The sequence below is a fragment of the Sceloporus occidentalis genome, unplaced genomic scaffold, assembly GCF_023333645.1.
Source record: "Sceloporus occidentalis isolate IW3139 unplaced genomic scaffold, rSceOcc1.0.p SCAF_427, whole genome shotgun sequence".
In the NCBI taxonomy this organism is placed as follows: domain Eukaryota; kingdom Metazoa; phylum Chordata; class Lepidosauria; order Squamata; family Phrynosomatidae; genus Sceloporus; species Sceloporus occidentalis.
In genome coordinates, this window is record NW_028317407.1 from 30221 (window position 1) to 48201 (window position 17981).

At 52.7% G+C, this 17981-nt stretch overlaps 1 protein-coding gene across 1 annotated transcript; it reads right to left on the minus strand.

Annotated features, from left to right (window-relative positions):
- Nucleotides 1-6000: 6000 nt before the first annotated feature.
- Nucleotides 6001-14801, minus strand: LOC149272651 (DENN domain-containing protein 4B-like). Its single transcript, XM_089506857.1, has 27 exons — nt 14515-14801; nt 14120-14372; nt 13920-13989; nt 13672-13841; nt 13355-13596; nt 13177-13243; nt 12946-13004; nt 12552-12696; nt 12278-12453; nt 11910-12010; nt 11434-11649; nt 11167-11312; nt 10934-11064; nt 10496-10619; nt 10201-10407; nt 9636-9764; nt 9384-9564; nt 8963-9133; nt 8436-8872; nt 8164-8280; nt 7811-7860; nt 7513-7657; nt 7170-7406; nt 6965-7064; nt 6627-6795; nt 6465-6529; nt 6001-6146 (listed from the first exon to the last, which is right to left on the minus strand). Exons 1-27 carry the CDS (start codon nt 14799-14801, stop codon nt 6001-6003), a joined length of 4341 nt encoding a protein of 1446 aa, XP_089362983.1.
- Between the last annotated feature and the right edge of the window lie 3180 nt (nt 14802-17981).

The following is a 17981-nucleotide window of genomic DNA, read 5'->3' on the forward strand; positions in this document are numbered from 1 at the left end:
ACACACACCAGCATACATCCACACACACACCAGCATACATCCACTCACACACCAGCATACATACACACCAGCATACTTCCACACACACACCAGCATACATCCACACACACACCAGCATACATCCACACACACACCAGCATACATCCACACACACACCAGCATACATCCACACACACACCAGCATACTTTCAACTATACACTAGCATACATGTACACACACACCAGCATACGTGTACACACACCAGCATACGTGTACACACACGCATACACAGCACAATTCCACACAAGCAAATCATACATCCACACACCAACATACTTCCACACACAACACCCTTCCACGCACACACAACACCCATCCAAGCACACACATAACACCCATCCAAGCACACACACACACACAACACCCATCCAAGCACACACACACACAACACCCATCCAAGCACACACACACACACAACACCCTTTCACGCAACAAACACCCTTCCACGCACACAGCAACACATACACACACAGCAACACACTTCCACACACACACACAGCAACATATATCCACACACACAGCAACATACATCCACAAACACAAAGCAACATACTTACACACACAGCAACACAATTCCACACACACAGCAACACACATTACACAACATCCTTCCATAGACACACAACACCCTTCCACGCACACACACACAGCAACATACTTCCACACGCAAACAATGAGCAACACCCTTCCGCACATACAGCAACAATACACACACAGCAACATACTTACACACACACTGAGCAACACACTTCCACACTCAAACACAGCGCTGCGTAATGAAACACTGAGCAACACACTTCCACAAATACAGCAATACACACACACATACAGCAACACACATACATACATACATACATACACACACATACATACATACACACACACGGTTAGGATTCTATGCTGACTGCAGGGTCTTTGAAGCTTAACCCTTTGTTGTGATTTACCTATTTCGACCACCAGGGGTCACTCTACCTGGCAAATATCTTGTCTGGCTATGTATATAATGCATGTTCTGTGTGTTTATGTTCAGATGTATTTGATTATGCTCTATCCATGCCCCCCCCCACCTGAAGACTATGCAATTACCACACCTGACCTAACCAACAGGATTTATTACCCCGCCTCCCTCACCTGAAGCCCATGTCATGCACACCTGCCCTAACGACCAGGCCTATATACGGACACCCCCCTGTTTGTTAGGTGCTGTTATGCTGAGACCGGCCGGCTCCTGATGTCCTGAGCTTTAACCTGCGTTTACCTGACTGAAGCACCGGGTTCCGTTGGAATTAAGATCGCCGGCCTGTGTATGTTTATAAGAAGGCTTATTGGGACATCATCTCCGCTCGTCATAGTTATGCCTGCTATGGATTCCAATACCTGATATAGCTGTGATGTCCTGCTTGGACTTCAGCTATTAACCCTGGGGTAAGAACTGTGGTCTCCGGGGTATTTCTAACTACCTGCTTTCTTTAGCTGTTACTGCAACGGCTCCAATCGGATTTTCTCATAGACTTTGTGCTATGAACTTCCATGTTTTTTATCTTATGCTCGGCTTTATGAATTGTTTGCAACAAAAGATCTAATTGACCTGCCTTGGATTAACTCTCCTGTCTCTGGACTATTGTCTTACTTCCCTTTTGTACTTGGTTGTCATTATGAATAAAGACCAGCAGTCTGAATTAACCCCGAGACTCTTTCCTGACCTGGTAAGGTTCATGACACACGGTGACATGCTTCCACACACACACACAGTGACACGCTTCCACACATACATGGCGGGGGGTTAGTGTGTTGGCGGTACAGGCCTCCATTACTGTATGTACAGTTCTCCCCTGCAAAATCTTAAGTGCCAAGAAGCATTCCCTTGTTTCCATGGTGACCTGGGGTTTGCTGATCCCTGCCATAAACGTATCAGCAATGTACAGATAGCAAAGACAGCGATATACCAATAACCATGTAACAGACGGCAACTGATCACTCTCAGCCGAGACCAACACTGTCCCAGACGGGGCTCGGCGTGGTCAATAACATCAGTAAGAGATGAGGGTAGAGAGTCTCACGCCCCGGGGCGGCCGTCACAAACACAACTAAAGGCGCCGTTCCACTTCCAGAAAGCATTGTGAGTGCTCTCTGGCGCGTCGCTGAGCTGTCACTTTATTCTTTCGGTGTTATCTCATTAAACTTCTGAGTCACATGACTAAAACACATTCTCTAGAAAATCACGAATCAAGCTCCAAATGAATAGAGAATCCTCTCCCCCATCATGCGCTCTCTCTCTGTGCCCCATCTCGTGCTCTCTCTGTACCCCGTCTCCATCTCCCCCACCTCTCTCTCTCTCTGTGCCCCATCCCCATCTCGTGCGCGCTCTCTCTCTCTCTCTCTCTGTGTGCCCCATCCCCATCTCGCGCTCTCTCTCTCTCTCTCTCTCTGTGTGCCCCGTCTCCATCTCCCCCACCTCACTCTCTGTGTACCCTGTCTCCCCCACCTCACACTCTCTCTGTACCCATCTCTCCAGCTCACTCTTTGTGAATTGTACCCATCTCCCCCACCTCACTCTCTTGGTGCCCCGTACCAATTTCCGCCACCCCTTTTCTCGGTGCCCCGTCTCACTCTCCCCCACCTCACGCTCTCTCTGTCCCCCGTACCCATCTCCCCCACCTCTCGCTCTGTGCCCCTTACCCCTCACCACCATCCTTCTAATACCACCCCTCGCCTCATGTTTAACTCTTACCATAAACATATATACCTTGCTCCATCTTTAACCCTTGTGTTGCCACGTCTCATATTTAACCCTTGCAGTAGCCCATCCTGCCCTATTTAATTCTTGCAGTAGCTCTATCCTCATTGGCGCCATCTGTAAACCTCATGCTCCCTTGTCTCATATTAACCCTTGCTGAACCTCCTATATTTCTTCAGGCCTTCTTTCACTCTCGACATATCTCCGTTACTCTATGCCTGAACCCTTTATGGGCTCTCGTGTATCAATTCTCCCCATGCCCTCCCTCACGAGAACACCAACTACCCCCTCAGTGTTCCCCCCTACTACCCCGCATTTCCTCCGTGACCACCTTAATTCCGGCTATTCCATTACTTTAGCTGTCCCCATGCCATCATTCACAGTCCGCCCGGCCCCCATTATTCCCGGGGCCCTCAGGACAGGCCCAAAAACCCCGTGCTCACCTGGCTGGCCTCGGCGGGTGTCACTGCGGCAGCGCCGGCCACACAAACAATGACTCTGATTGGGCAAACGCCAAAGCTCAGTGGCCCGCCCACCCGGCGCAGCATTGGCCACAGATTGGCTGGTGGTGGCGGGGAACCGGCTTAGGTGAACGGAACGTAAAAATAAAGCCAATCAAAAAAGCGAGTGACACCGGCGCTAGATTGAGCGACTAAACCGCTGACCAATAGTAGAGACCCTTTTCCCATTCGAAAACAATACTGACTGACGGCGGCATGCACCACTCAGCTGTCACCAGAGGCGTTTGCTTAGGAGGGGACTGGCTGGCTGGCTGGCGAGCAAAGCCTAGTGAGTGACAGCTACCCTAACCAATCAGCGGCTCCTTAATAAACCGATTGTGACAATGGCACCAAGTGCAGCCTCTGCTGCAACCCCGACTGCTCCAGCTGTATCCCACAAACACACTGCAACCTCTCCTGTTCCAGCTCTATCTTACACACAGTGCTCCCGGCGCGGCCCCCGCTGTGTCGGTGACACACACACTGCGCTTGGCGCGGCCCCCGCTGTGTCGGTGACACACACACTGCGCTTGGCGCGGACCCTGCTGTGTTGGTGACACACACTACGCTCGGCGCGCCCCCCCCGCTGTGTCGGTGACACACACACACACACTGTGCCCGGCGCGGCCTCCGCTGTGTCGGTGACACACACACACACACACACACACTGTGCCCGGCGCGACCTCCGCTGTGTCGGTGACACACACACACACACACACACTGTGCCCGGCGCGGCCTCCGCTGTGTCGGTGACACACAGACACTGCGCCTGGCTCGAGTGTGCATGCTGCTGGGCCCGGTACCCAGGGCCGGCCTTAGGGGTGTGCGACCTGTGCGACCGCACAGGGCGCCATGGTTGCAGGGGCGCCTGACTGGGACTTAGATTAAAGCATCGTTTTGTCTTTTTTTGTGTTTTTTTTAAAACTTTATTTAACATCATTCATGTTAAATAAAGTTTAAAAAAAAAACGATGCTTAAATCTAAGTCCCGGTCAGGGGCGCCGAGCGGTTGCTCGTGAAGTTCTCGGCAACCGCTCGGCGCCCCTTACTCTCCGTGACTCCGTCGCTGTGCCGGCATCTCATGTTGAGCGCCGGACTATTCCGGCTCTCAACATGAAATGCCGGCACCGCGGCAGAGAGAGAAGACGGATGCCTCCCGCTCTCACCGCAGGACTCCGGCAACAAGGTAAGTGGGGGGGGGGGTGTAGTTTGAAGGGTGTAGTTTGAAGGGGCAGAGGGGGGGGGTGTAGTTTGAAGGGGCAGAGGGGGGGGTGTAGTTTGAAGGGGCAGGGGGGGTGTAGTTTGAAGGGACAGGGGGGTGTAGTTTGAATGGACAGGGGGGGTAGTTTGAAGGGGCAGAGGGGAGGGGTAGTTTGAGGGGCATGGGGGGGTAGTTTGAAGGGGCAGTGAGGGGGGCGCCAGAGGAGTAGTCCGCACAGGGCGCCACAACGCCTAAGGCCGGCTCTGCCGGTACCCCCCGTAAACACCCCCCCCCGGAAACAGACTCTTCAAAACAAGTAAAGCAAACAATTTATTTTTCAGCAATTTCCCCCCAACACAAGCCCTCTGCATATCGCACTGGACACAAGGTTCAACCCAGGTGGGTCCCCGGGACCACGACAGTTACCTGTGGACTACCGCTCTCGCATGTATGAACAGGAGGAGCAGGGCCACAGGTTCCTGGTGGTCCCCATCTTCCAGTTACGGAACGTGGCTGAGAACATGCAGGGTGGGTTTCCTTGGCAGTGAGACCTGGGGAGGAAAAGTTTAAAATCAGGAAAAAGTGCCCCGAAGAAGCGACTCAATCGGGAAGCATTAAAATAAAACATTTTGGGAAACAGAAGTGCAAACGTCTCTTTTCTTTAGAAAAATAAGATGATCTGGAGACAGACAGGACCCCGGAGCTGGGGCGGATGGAAACCTTAATACTACTAGGTATTAGTGACCCTCAGTGGGCTAAGGACCACCAATGGTTAATACTGTACGAGGGGCGCTCCTGCACCCACACATAATAAATTAATTCATGGAAAATATATTGTCCTCGATAAAACAGGGCAGTCCCCTGTGGCCACCTGACACCCCACATGTATATAATAATAAAAAAACACCACGAGACATTTAAACGGCCAGACAAAAACCGACACGAGAGTTCCGTTTCATCCACGTCACGATCACGGCGCATGGTGACAGCGGCTGAGCTTTGGCAAAATAAAAAGCGGACGTGGCACAGGCGACCGAGGCGCTTGCGATCTTTGGAAGACAAGTCGTGGCTCCTGGCCGGAGAGTCCTACACCAGTCCCGGGGGTGCAAATCCCCCAGCCGCACGGCCGCTTGGTACAGCTACGGGTAACGTGGTTGCCGCCATGCACGGGTGACCCCAGCACTAGGCATCCGATATAAACACCAAGCTGGGTCAAGCCACGGACTAACACACACACACAGACGGGACTACAGCCACAGATTCCAACACAGCGAGTGCGACAATCCGGTGGAGATCGTGGATCGGGGCGGCTCTCTCTCTCGGTCCGGTACGCCAGAGCATCTGCCGGTGACAGCCTTCCAGCCTGCGAGGAGGTGGGGTGCTGCGTGTGGATCTGCAGGCGTCGGGGCAGCCAGATACCCCTCCGGCACGGCGACTCTCTACACCTCCATGTGTCCTTAACTCGCGACGCAAACCCAGCCAGAGGCAGACTCCACTCAACCGGTAGGGTTTCACAGCGAGGCTTAGCATTCCAGTGTGAAGCCGAACGTTTTACGGCAATCCAGGGCCTTGGCGCTGGGGAACTGGGCCAGCTTCCTACGCAGCTCTTCCTTGGCCAAGGAGGCCCCCAGCTTCCTGAATGCCATCTTGTATTTATGATCAAAAGCAGCTGCAAGAAGAGTTAAAGCTTTGTTATTCTCCACATCTTACCCACTTACTGGGTTCATTTCTACAGAACGGATTCCCAGGAGGACACAGAGAGCTAGTGATCCCACTTTACAGATCCCTGGTGAGCTCTCTCCCTAGAGTATTGTGATCAGTTCTATAGAGCGGATCTCCAGGAGGACAGAGATCTAGTGATCCCACTTTACAGAGGTGACCACAATGATGTATGAGATCTATGATCTACACAGTGACAAAAAAAATAATATATATATATATATATATATATATATATATACACACAAGTTACATGTCACTCGCTCACCTATATCCGTATGTTCTCTCCCCAAGGCTGCCATCGTCAGGAGCAGCATCTCCCGGTAGATTCCCCTAGGAAGAGCAGTGAAAATGACCGGTTATGGAATCCCAAACACAGCAGCTGTTCCATAAACATGCCCCATGAAGATGGGGAGGGTAGGAAGGATACCTCTGGATAATTTGCGGGGGAGATTTATGTTCCTGGATGACATTCAGGAACATAGAGATAGCTTTGTGAACCTCATTCATCCCAATAAAATTCATGATCTTCTCCAAAAATTCCAGGGTGAAGGGATGGGAGTGAAGACGCCAGCCTTGGAGGCGAGATGGGAGGTTTCCTACGAAGGAGAAATCACTGGGCTAATTTAAGCAGCCACCACTGTATAGTCTGGCATACGTCAATATATACATGAACGGCACTTTCTGATTGGCTCAGGCTACGGCCATTGGACATCCACCATGTAGACAAACGGTCATCATAATGAATGCCATTGCCTTAATACTCACTGTGCAGTTTCCATAGGACGTACAACGGGGGCCAGCGGTCTGGGTCTTGCACCAACACGTCCCACAAGAGATGGACTTTGATCTGCGGGGCTTCTAGGACCTGTCAATCAAAAGCAGCGAGGCTCAGAAACCAAGAATTTCCAATGGCCACCCTGAGCAAGCCTTACAAGTACCCCGTAGACTCTTGTCTGCCGCCTGGGCGCACCTGCGGGAGCTGCCGGACATGCTTGGAAGCGAGGATCAGCTGCGGTAGGTCGCTAGGCAGCCCGAGTCGCTGGAAGTACCAGACCAGGTTCCAGTAGATGATCGGATGGTTATTGACCAGGTCGGGCTGGGACAGGACGTCTCCTCCTTCATTCTCTAAAAGGCTCTCCAGCTCCTTGCGCAGTACCAGGGGGCACAGGTACGCTACCGTCACCATCTCCGACACAGAAGATGGAAGCTGAGGAGAGAAATATAGATCAGAGAACCAGTCTGGCCCTCACAAAACAGAACCAGCAATAGGACACTCAGTCATACGTCACGGGTAATGTAATGTTATTTGGTACCTGGACATCAGGGAATCTGTCGCACGGACTCTGCCCAGATGCCACCTCATCCAACACCAAACACTGATAGCGGTCGCTGAGAACCGGACCACAACTTGTAGGATCCACACCACCATCTGCTGACGGTTCAGAGGAAGACCACACGCTGAAGGGTGGTTTAAAATATAAGACATCAATTAAAAAAAAAAGACAAATATTATGGAGAAGGAACTGATTTCTAGAAAGGGAAAGACCGGTTCCTGGAGATACATTTAAAATTGTGGATTAGGGCGCTCATGGACAGAAAAAGAGGTCTCACCGATGACCCTGAAGGTCGGTAATCTTGATGTTCAGGAACGGTACAAAGTGCTGGCCACAGAAAGAGCACACAGTCTTCAGATTGGAGTCATCAGATGTCCAGCCAGCCATAATGTCTTCATCATATATGAAACACTGACAAGCTGGACAAAGGGAACAGCTAGACAGGACAACCTAAACAGTTTACAGACAAGGAAGCAACCGATACCGTAACGTTACACTTAGAAATCCACAGGGTGTTAATAAGATCAGAGTGTAACTAAAATCACGCCGGGATACTGTACTCGAGGTGCAAACTGGATACATGACTTAGCAGCGAGGTGGGCAAAGTCAGTGGATGAAATGCACCCTCACCTCTGCGGCTGGCAGCTCCAGGACCACGTCGGTCAAACGGTCGGTGGATTTGTGAAGGGCAAAGCTGCAGACGGAGGTGTCAGACAGGTCAACTTCGCTTCCCAAGGACACCGAGCTCTGAGGGACATCCAAGAGAAGTTACAGTGAACATGGGATGAGTCAAAGTTGTACACGAAGGTATATAAATATATATAGTGTTTTGGATGCTTAATAGGCTTTATTTCAGCCTCCCAAGTCATCATCCCCTGCTGTCCCTTTCAGCCCACACCAACCTCAGATGCAGTCGACTCTGGTCTCCCAACGCTCTTTTCACTCTTCCAGCCTTGGTGATGCTCGATCACAAGTGGAGATGGACCCTCTATGGCCTTGCCCTTCTTCCTTGTCCCCAATGACCTCGACTGTTTCCTGGAAGGGCTGAGCAGGTGCTGCATCTTCTCTGCCAAGCTGCGACGTCTAACGAATTTGGCGTCCTCCTCCCCTGCTTTGCCGCGAGACGGAAGAACCTCTGCGGAGCTCTCTGGTACCAGTAGCTCGGAGTCATCAGATGTCATTGCGTCACTGCCAGTTCCGTCTGTAAGAAAGCTGATATTGGACAAACTCCCATTCTCAGAAGGTCCAAGGATAAGTGGAGTACCGCTTGGCCGTCGCAGGGACCCATTTAACGAAGGGCTTTGGTCTGGTTTTTTAAGGACTTCCAATCCATCCATCACTGATCAAAGAAAAACATAACCCAATAACAGTCTGTGACGACATCTTCTTGACACTCTCACCGTTCCCCTTTAAACCCATGATTACTCACCGTGCGCCACTTCTGAATCAGTCCGGGTACAGCTCACGCTCCAGCTCTTCACTAACTTCCCTGGATATGCCCCCCTTGAGTCCTTGAAGGAGCTCCCGGCCCATGTTGTCTGTCGATGTAGGCCGAGCCGAGGAGGCAAGTCTGACACATGGCTCCTCTTCCTCCAGACCTCTGGGAAAGGGGCACATTACATATCCTGAGATCTGTACCCCATTATTACAGAACATGCCAGCCGTGATCTGAGAGGTGTGGGGGTCTCTGTACACGCAAAGAAAAGATCTGTGTGGATTGGGGGGCTTTGCGTAAGCAGTGACCTGTGCTCTGTGCTTGTGAAAGAGTTCTGTAACGTTGGGTCATTACATGTGGTTTGGAAGAACCGCGTGTCAGCATTAGACCAGGAACATAGCAACAGAACCCTCACCTGGGGATGGGTTTTGGGTTGGACACTCCATGTCTGTCTGCCTGTCTGTAGACACTCCATGTCTTTGTCTATGTTTTAGCGTCTGGCGGAACTGAGCAGCACCCAAGACAACGTTGCGCAGCTTGGCCCAACGCAGCCGCACGCTCTGATTGCTGGACGGCCACTTACTCTCCAGCACGGCCTGGAACAGAGCGCTTGGGTTAGCTCCACTCAACGTGTGCGCATTATCTGCCCGTCTCCATCTGCACTCACCTTATTATAGTACCCGTAGGTGATGGTATTTGGCACAATACCAGCCTTCCTCATCTCTAGCATCACGCGTACAGCCAGCACCGGCTCCCCGTACTGACCGCAAAGCTGCATGAGGATGCGGTAACACACCTGTGCGCGGGAGGACACGGTTACCTCAACGTAGCCACCGCCACCTTAAAATATATTTCTCACGACTACCTGCACCTTGCGCCGTGCTCACATTTTGTAAAAATATATTATATATAATATTATATATGGTATAATATGACACTTAAACTCCTTCCATGTCCTGTTTTGTGCACCAATCATAAAGCACGATACAAAGATTAAAAACGCTGTTAAACAAGCAGCCAGGACGCAAAATTTAACTGCAAATCTTTGAAGAACAGGACATTTGGTATCTAGAAATGTTAGGTTTCCGTTAATTAGAATATGTTTCCAGAATGTATTTTTGCTGTATATGTTCTAATTTGTCTGACGTACCTGCTTCACGTTCATGTGCTAAACCCGTACAGGACCCGTTTGTGCATCCGGGGTAGGAAGCACTTGCCAACTGCCCTCTTACCTCATCTGGCAAGACAAGCTTCTTGGTTTCCATCTGCTTCAGTACATCGTAGGCCGTCTGCAGAGCGAGGACCTTGTAGGCGGCAGCCCGCACAAACGTGGGCAGGCAGATGAACCACAGCCCGTAGCAGTGCCCGAGCAGACACTTTGCCCACATTTCCGGCATGGAGGAGTACTTCTGTGCCACACGCTGGGCAGACTTGATCTCCTGGCAGAAGCACAAGAATTTCGATGACATTAATGACGGCACATCATTCCTCCGAAACATTCGCACCCGCCAAACGTTCTCCCGATACCTGTTTAGTCCGGCGAGGGGCCGGGCTGCTGGGAGCGCTGGTTTTTGATTGGGTGGGAGGGATCAGCAGCAGATCTTGGGATAAGTCAAAGAGATCCATCTGAAGGACTGGAAAGCTGTCATACCTGCAAGAAGCGGAGGATCAGCTGATCACTAGGCTGACATCCTTCACGACCCCAGAGATAAGCTCCCTGAGCATCAGGAAAGTGCTCCTTTGGCTTAAAGCAGCTTTTGTGTTTTTTCCCCATTCTTTGTTTCCTCTCGGTATAACACACTAAGCTGACGGGTGACCCCGCTCTTGATTAAAACACTTTTAAAGTGGACTCGTAATCCAAGTCCAAAAAAAACATATGGAGATCCGTGGCTGGGAGAATATTTTTATAGCTAATTAAAGGGGGGCAGACATGGTTTAAGGGTTCAAGCAGCGCAGGTTGCTCACTTGTACTGAGCTGGAATCTCCGGGTCACTGGGTTCCTCAGCCGGCATGACGAAAACCGTGTGTTCACTGCGGTGAGACTCGTCCAGCTCCACCAGGTGTAAATCCTCCATCTTATCCCCGTCGACTTGCACCTGAGACGAGAAAATATTTTGAAGAGTGTTGGCCGTTATCCATAAGGCGGTTTTTGATTCCGCCGATCTGTCCTCTGTGTTAATGCAAATCTCAGCCCCTACCTTTTCGACACAGTTGTCAAAGAACTCGAGGGAGGCATGTCGCTCGCTAACAAAAGAACAGTCTTCAATAAACTGGGTGAACATCTGGGTCTTCACCATCTGGGAATAGAACTTCTGGTGCGCACGGTCCCTAGACTTTCGGAAGCCTGAGCAAGACAGCAGCCATAGTCACGCCTCGGCATGCTCCCATCTCACAAAAACTGAGGCTTCCCCTCTTATCTTGTAATCAACATGAACCCTCCACCTACTCATCCTTCAAACACGTACCCTCCAGGTTAAAAAGGTTGCTGGAGTCCCGTGTTCGCTCAGATGGAGCCTGTGTGATGGGCAGGAGATATGAGCGGTAGCCCATCAGAAGACAGGCCATGAAGCGTAGGAAGGACGCCTGCACCTCGAGTTCCAACTGCGTCTGGCGGCCATAGATTAAATCGTAATCTTTCAGCAGGAACTCCAGGGAAGCTTCCTCCAGAGGCTTGTTATACACTGACCAGAGAATACGAAACGCACAGTGTTAATGCTATACACAGGCTGGGGGTCCCCTTTGAAACCGGAATACAGAAGCAAGGTTGTACATGGCCATCTAGACTAATGGTAGATTCAGGGGCCAGAGTAGGGAGCAAGGGCCAGGCTGGCGGGAGACACCATGGGGCAGAGTGATGGGTAAAGGCTAGGTTGTTAGGGGGATAACAAGGAACTAGAGTGGGGTGCATGGGCTGAGTTTAAAGGGCATTAGGGAGACTCACTCTCATCCAGCTGCTTGTGGAGGTCGCTCAGGCAGCTCAGCAGCACCTTGCAGGGTTTACGGGGCAAAATCCGGCTGGATGGGATCTTTTTCTCTTCACTCCTGCGAGAAGGGAACACGGGCTCATGGTCAGCACCTGATCCAAAAGGAGCTCTCTGCACAGTCCTGACATGTGAACGGGTATGTGCCAGGATCAAGTCAGACTAAATCCATACGTAATACTGATCTTTGGTCCCTGCAAAAGCCTCTGACAAAAGGGCAAACCTTAAAGCCCCTCTTCAAGGGTTAAACACTGGGGTTTAGTGGATATGTCTCTTTACCATGAAGGATCTGAAAGGGTTTTCAGCAGATGAAGCTGGGAGCACATACTGGAAAAGAGTGTTGGTGTCGAGATCCACGCACAGCACATCCTGAGGAGGGTCATGGAGGTCGAAGTAGCTCGAGTGGATGCCCACGATGAAGGGCATGGGGGCACACAGTACATCTGAGAGGGACAGAGGGCACAGGGGGATGTATGGGCACTGCCAGCGCAGAGGGAAGATGATCTGCAGGGAAAGAACAGAGCGGTTAATGCCAGGATAGCCTATGCTGTTTTCCACGCACAGCAGCAGGGTGGCGCGCAGACCGCTGTTCCACTACTCACAGACACCAGGGCTTCCCCCACGCTGGTCAGGACGTCCGGCCGCTGCGAGTGAATCAGCAGCTTGTGTTCCGTAAGGACGGACAGGAGCAGCGTCACCGAGTTCTCCGGACCCAGGTTCTGCAGCAGAGTAACGTAACTAGCTCCACTGCGGGAAGGAAAGGGGTTAGTGGGGGGGGGGGGGCACACGGCAAGATGGTCTTAAGATTAATATTAAGTACTAGATCAATAAGGACGGACGTCTACTATCCGGCTCCAACAAACCCAAGCCAGCTACACAAAATGTGAGGTTTGCATGTGATCATCTCGGATTAAAAACACGTAGCAAAGAATGGTGGTCGCTGGCACACACACACATGGTACACCTGCCTCCTATGCCAACCAGACAAGAGCTCACCTGAGGGGCAGCGGAGAGGACACAGGCTGGCACAGAAGAACGTTATCGTAAGGTGACATCTACAAAACAAACAGGGGTTCAGTACAGCTCTTGATGCCCCATGACTACTTGATCTGCCCCGCTGAACGTTAAAGGCCAGCCCCAAGGGCCACTCAGGTCCTGGAGGGCAGAGTGGGCAGCACAGCATCAGCCACACAGGGATGTGGAGGTAACCTCTAGGGCTGTACACACCTGTATGAGGATGCGCGGTCTCTGGTGGGAAGGAAAAGGGACGTTGAACATGAAGTTGGAGATGTGTCTGCAAACAAAAGAAGCCACGTAATGATATATATATATATATAGGGTCACGCTGATTCACGCTGTGCCCGTATCCCCCCTTGCGATGATCTTACGCAGGCGCCCGGCTCACTTTTCAATGGGCAGAACGTGGGGACCCGAGATGGAGTACCGATAGATGAACGTAAGGAATTTCTGAAAGACATCAAAGAACGGCCAGTGAGACAGAACGCAGATGCTTTTTTTGGTTTGAACCGACTTGCTGGTCACGGGCCGTTTGTCCACCACACTCAGGAGACCCAGGCGCTGGCTCTGCTTCTCGTTCAGGAGCTCCCGGGGGTACTGCTCGAAAAACTGGATGGCAGCCCCATACACCTGGAAGTAACATTAAGGACTGTAAGCACAGCCGGTCTCATGTGGCATGTGGCAGGGTGACCTAGAGCCACTCACCTTGTCCCCAGATGCCCCGGTCAGAACAAATGTGGAGAAGACAGGCAGGTGGTACTTGGTGTCCAGGGGCCAGCTCTCTATGGTGGCTCCCATCGGCAAGCAGAAGTTTGGAACCAGCTCTGGCAGAGGGAATGCATCGCTGTCGGTGTCTGGGAATCGGCTGATTAGTCCTAGGGGCAGAGGAGAGGTTGTTGGCTGCGGATCTGACATAAAATGAGATAAAGACAAGGACAAAGGCAAAGACTGACCTGCTTCATACACCAAGCTGTGAGTCTTGGCAATCGCTTTCTTGTAACAAAGGAAAAGAGCCGGCCCGAACTGGAAGCACAAAAAGAGATTGCTAACAGGTGCTGTGGTGTTTTTTCAGTAACAAGACGCCAGAATCTGCTAGAAGGACTGTACGCCACCCAACTCCATCCATTTAACGGCACTAGAAGGCAGCGCTTACCATGCCAGTGTTGAGGTTCCTGTCCACCTTGCAGAAGGTATGCGGGATGCTGTCTCCTTTACTGGGGTTTATGATGCAGATATCCATCACCCCAAGTGTGTTCATGCCCAGAGACTCGGTGGCACGCTTACAGATCAAGAAGGTTCGCTGGTGCCCAGGTGCCCCGGAGCTCAGGTTGGCAGAGTGACTGTAAGGGGTGGTGTCAATAACGGTGAAGCCGCTCCGGAGACTCTCTTTCCCAGGATAGTGCAATCTATGAAGGGAGAGAGAAAAAGAGAGTCTGAGTGCGTCAGACTGCGAGGACCATGGAGATTATTCAGGAGGAACACAGAGGCTACAAGAAGCAGAGAACACTTAGTAGGCCACAGGAACCCTAATGTTCCCTGAGCTCTCACCCCAGCTCGGTGATGGGAGGCTTATCCCGTCCTCGGCGGTAGCATAGGTACATCTGCTGGCTGTTGAGGAGGCCCGTGCCAAGGTCTGCGGGGTGGCCCCCGGGAGTACTTGCTATACATGTGAAGCCATGCGGCACCTCCTCGGACAGTGACCGGGTGATAACGGCCACATCAGTGATAGGCTCAGCCGGGCGCGCAGGCCGCTTCTCTTCGTCCAGTGGTCGAGATGACGACGTGAGACCGGCGACCACAAAATAGTCTACCAGGTTCGGAGGGCCCTCCTCCATTACAACAACATCTGCTCATGGATCCTGGGAGGAGGTATCAAGAGAAAAGGGTTAAAGGAGAGGCTGAATAATGTTAGTAGTGTGCGTCGCGCTGGGAGCAGGAAAGGAACCCGGCCACTCACCTTGTAAGGGAAAAGGTGAGGTCATGGGTCCTTTTCAGCTGGTCAGACACCCTCAGACACTACCTGGAGAAGAGCCCCCATTGCGGGTGAGACAGGGTGGCGTTCTGCGGGAAAAGAGACATAAAACATGAGAGACATGGATCGCGTATCATTAACTTATTCCTCTTAGTCCACCCCAACACTGGGACGTGGGCTCGGGATATCCAAAACGAAAGGGTCACACTGAGAAACTCGAACAGCATCAGGAAGCGGTCAGAGACGGTCAGGAGGAGCACTGGGCAAAGCGAAAGTGTTTCCAGTGAAGCATCTGAGACCCCCGTGTGCAGAGACAGCAGAGGACCCCTGTGGGACAGGGGACAGACGCCCTGTGGGACAGACGCCGTAAACAAACAGGGATGGTCTCGCAGGGAGGGACGCACTCACCAGCCCGTGGGAAAGCGAGAGCCAAGGCAGAAAAACCTCTGAAAAGTAAATAGGAAGTAGGACAGGAACACCCGGCCTGAGCGCGCTTCATTTCCTGTAGCGTGTCATCAGCTAACCAGAAACGCGCCGTCCCTGCACCTGGGGACGGTACTGCGAGCGCGGAGAACGCGGGACCCCAACACTGACCCCCGCCGACCAGCAACAACGAGCCCACCCCAACAGCTGCAACGTCCAGGAGCACAGCGCTCATCTATTCTCCAAGCCAGAGCCTTCCGTGACGAACAGAGGGGTCTCTGTGTGCCCCGCGGCCACCATGTGCCAGCACCTGCCCCTGGCACTCAGCCACCCAATGCTCGTGCACAGCGGCCACCCTCCCTGGGGGGGGGCTTAACCCTTTGGAAGCCGGCGGTGTACATTACACTAGAGAGCGTGCCCCTCTGGTACCGCAGGGCTCCGCAACACCCACACAACAAGCATCATCCGGCTCTATAACCAACAACGGGAGAAGCGGGGCGAGCGGCGCCAGGAGCAGGGCCTCGTCTACCTCCGGAAGAGTAAATCTCTATGGTCATTTAAATCACCCTTCGGCTGACAGGATGTTGGGTCCAGGCTGGAGTGCGTGATCCCCCGCGCCACGACCGGACCGCTCGCACCTGCTGCAGCCCGAGCCCTAAAATATCCCGATGTCATCAGCGTCCCAAAATAACCCCTTCCTCCCCGCCAGGGGGGTTCCCTGTTACCCAGCGATCAGCCGAGCCGCCCTTTCTCCAATTTGACAGCGAGGCCCTCCACGCACCTCACGCACACCGTGCCCTCCACGCACCACACGCATTTCACACACACCGTGCCCTCCACGCACCTCACGCATTTCACACACACCGTGCCCTCCACGCACCTCACGCATTTCACACACACCGTGCCCTCCACGCACCTCACGCATTTCACACACACCGTGCCCTCCACGCACCACATGCATTTCACACACACCGTGCCCTCCACGCACCACATGCATTTCACACACACACCGTGCCCTCCACGCACAACATGCATTTCACACACACCGTGCCCTCCACGCACCACATGCATTTCACACACACACCGTGCCCTCCACGCACCTCACGCATTTCACACACACCGTGCCCTCCACGCACCACATGCATTTCACACACACACCGTGCCCTCCACGCACCTCACGCATTTCACACACACACCGTGCCCTCCACGCACCTCACGCATTTCACACACACCGTGCCCTCCACGCACCTCACGCATTTCACACACACACCGTGCCCTCCACGCACCTCACGCATTTCACACACGTGTCCCCCCACGCACCCCACGCATTTCACACACACCGTGTCCTCCACGCACCACACGCATTTCACACACACCGTGCCCTCCACGCACCTCACGCATTTCACACACACACCGTGCCCTCCACGCACCTCACGCATTTCACACACACCGTGCCCTCCACGCACCCCACGCATTTCACACACACACCGTGCCCTCCACGCACAACATGCATTTCACACACCGTGCCCTCCACGCACCTCACGCATTTCACACACACCGTGTCCCCCACGCACCACACGCATTTCACACACACACCGTGTCCCCCACGCACCTCATGCATTTCACACACACCGTGTCCCCCACCCACCACACGCATTTCACACACACACCGTGCCCTCCACGCACCTCACGCATTTCACACACACCGTGCCCTCCACGCACCTCACGCATTTCACACACACACCGTGCCCTCCACGCACCTCACGCATTTCACACACGTGTCCCCCACGCACCCCACGCATTTCACACACACCGTGTCCTCCACGCACCACACGCATTTCACACACACACCGTGCCCTCCACGCACCTCACGCATTTCACACACACCGTGTCCCCCACGCACCGTGCCCTCCCCGTACCTACTGTCCATCCTCTCCCTCCCACACTAAGCTCTTGATCACTCACCAAATCCTCCCTGCAACAGCAAAGCCTGTCATCCTCCCTGCTCCCCGGGCAGCCCTCCGCGCCCACAAAAACCACACACTGCACCGTCCGGCACCCCCGTACCGAGCCTCGACGGTCACGCTTTCGGTGTCAGCCTGAGGCATTCGGAGCTGTCATTGTCTTCACCATAGATATAGCGTCTCTCCAGAGCGGCTCCAGGTAACCATAGAGACCAAATGCCGAGCCAGAGCGGCTGCAGCCACCATAGAGAAGACAGGGTCTTACTCCAGATGGAAAATCGTCTTTTGAACCATAGAGCGCAGGTTCTCTGGCTAGATAGACTCCAAGTGTGCCAGAGACTCCCCTGCAGGTTGGAGGGCGCTTTGTTTCTAATAACTTCCCCACCCCAGGCATTCACTAAGGGGTAACAAATCAAGCCAGGGGTGGTTAGTACCCCAAGGAAGAACCCCAAACTATATTTTAACGTGTCACATATAGAACATGTCCATATAGAACGCAGCATCGCAGGGCAAATATTTCCGTGGGCACGCTTCCTTTTATATGGTACCTTATTGCTTGGCTTCACAAGCTCTCCAGGGAAGGCTACTAAAGGCTTAATCGGGAATTAGCCATATAATTCGTAAAATTAAATAAATAAAGGAAAATAAAGTGACGA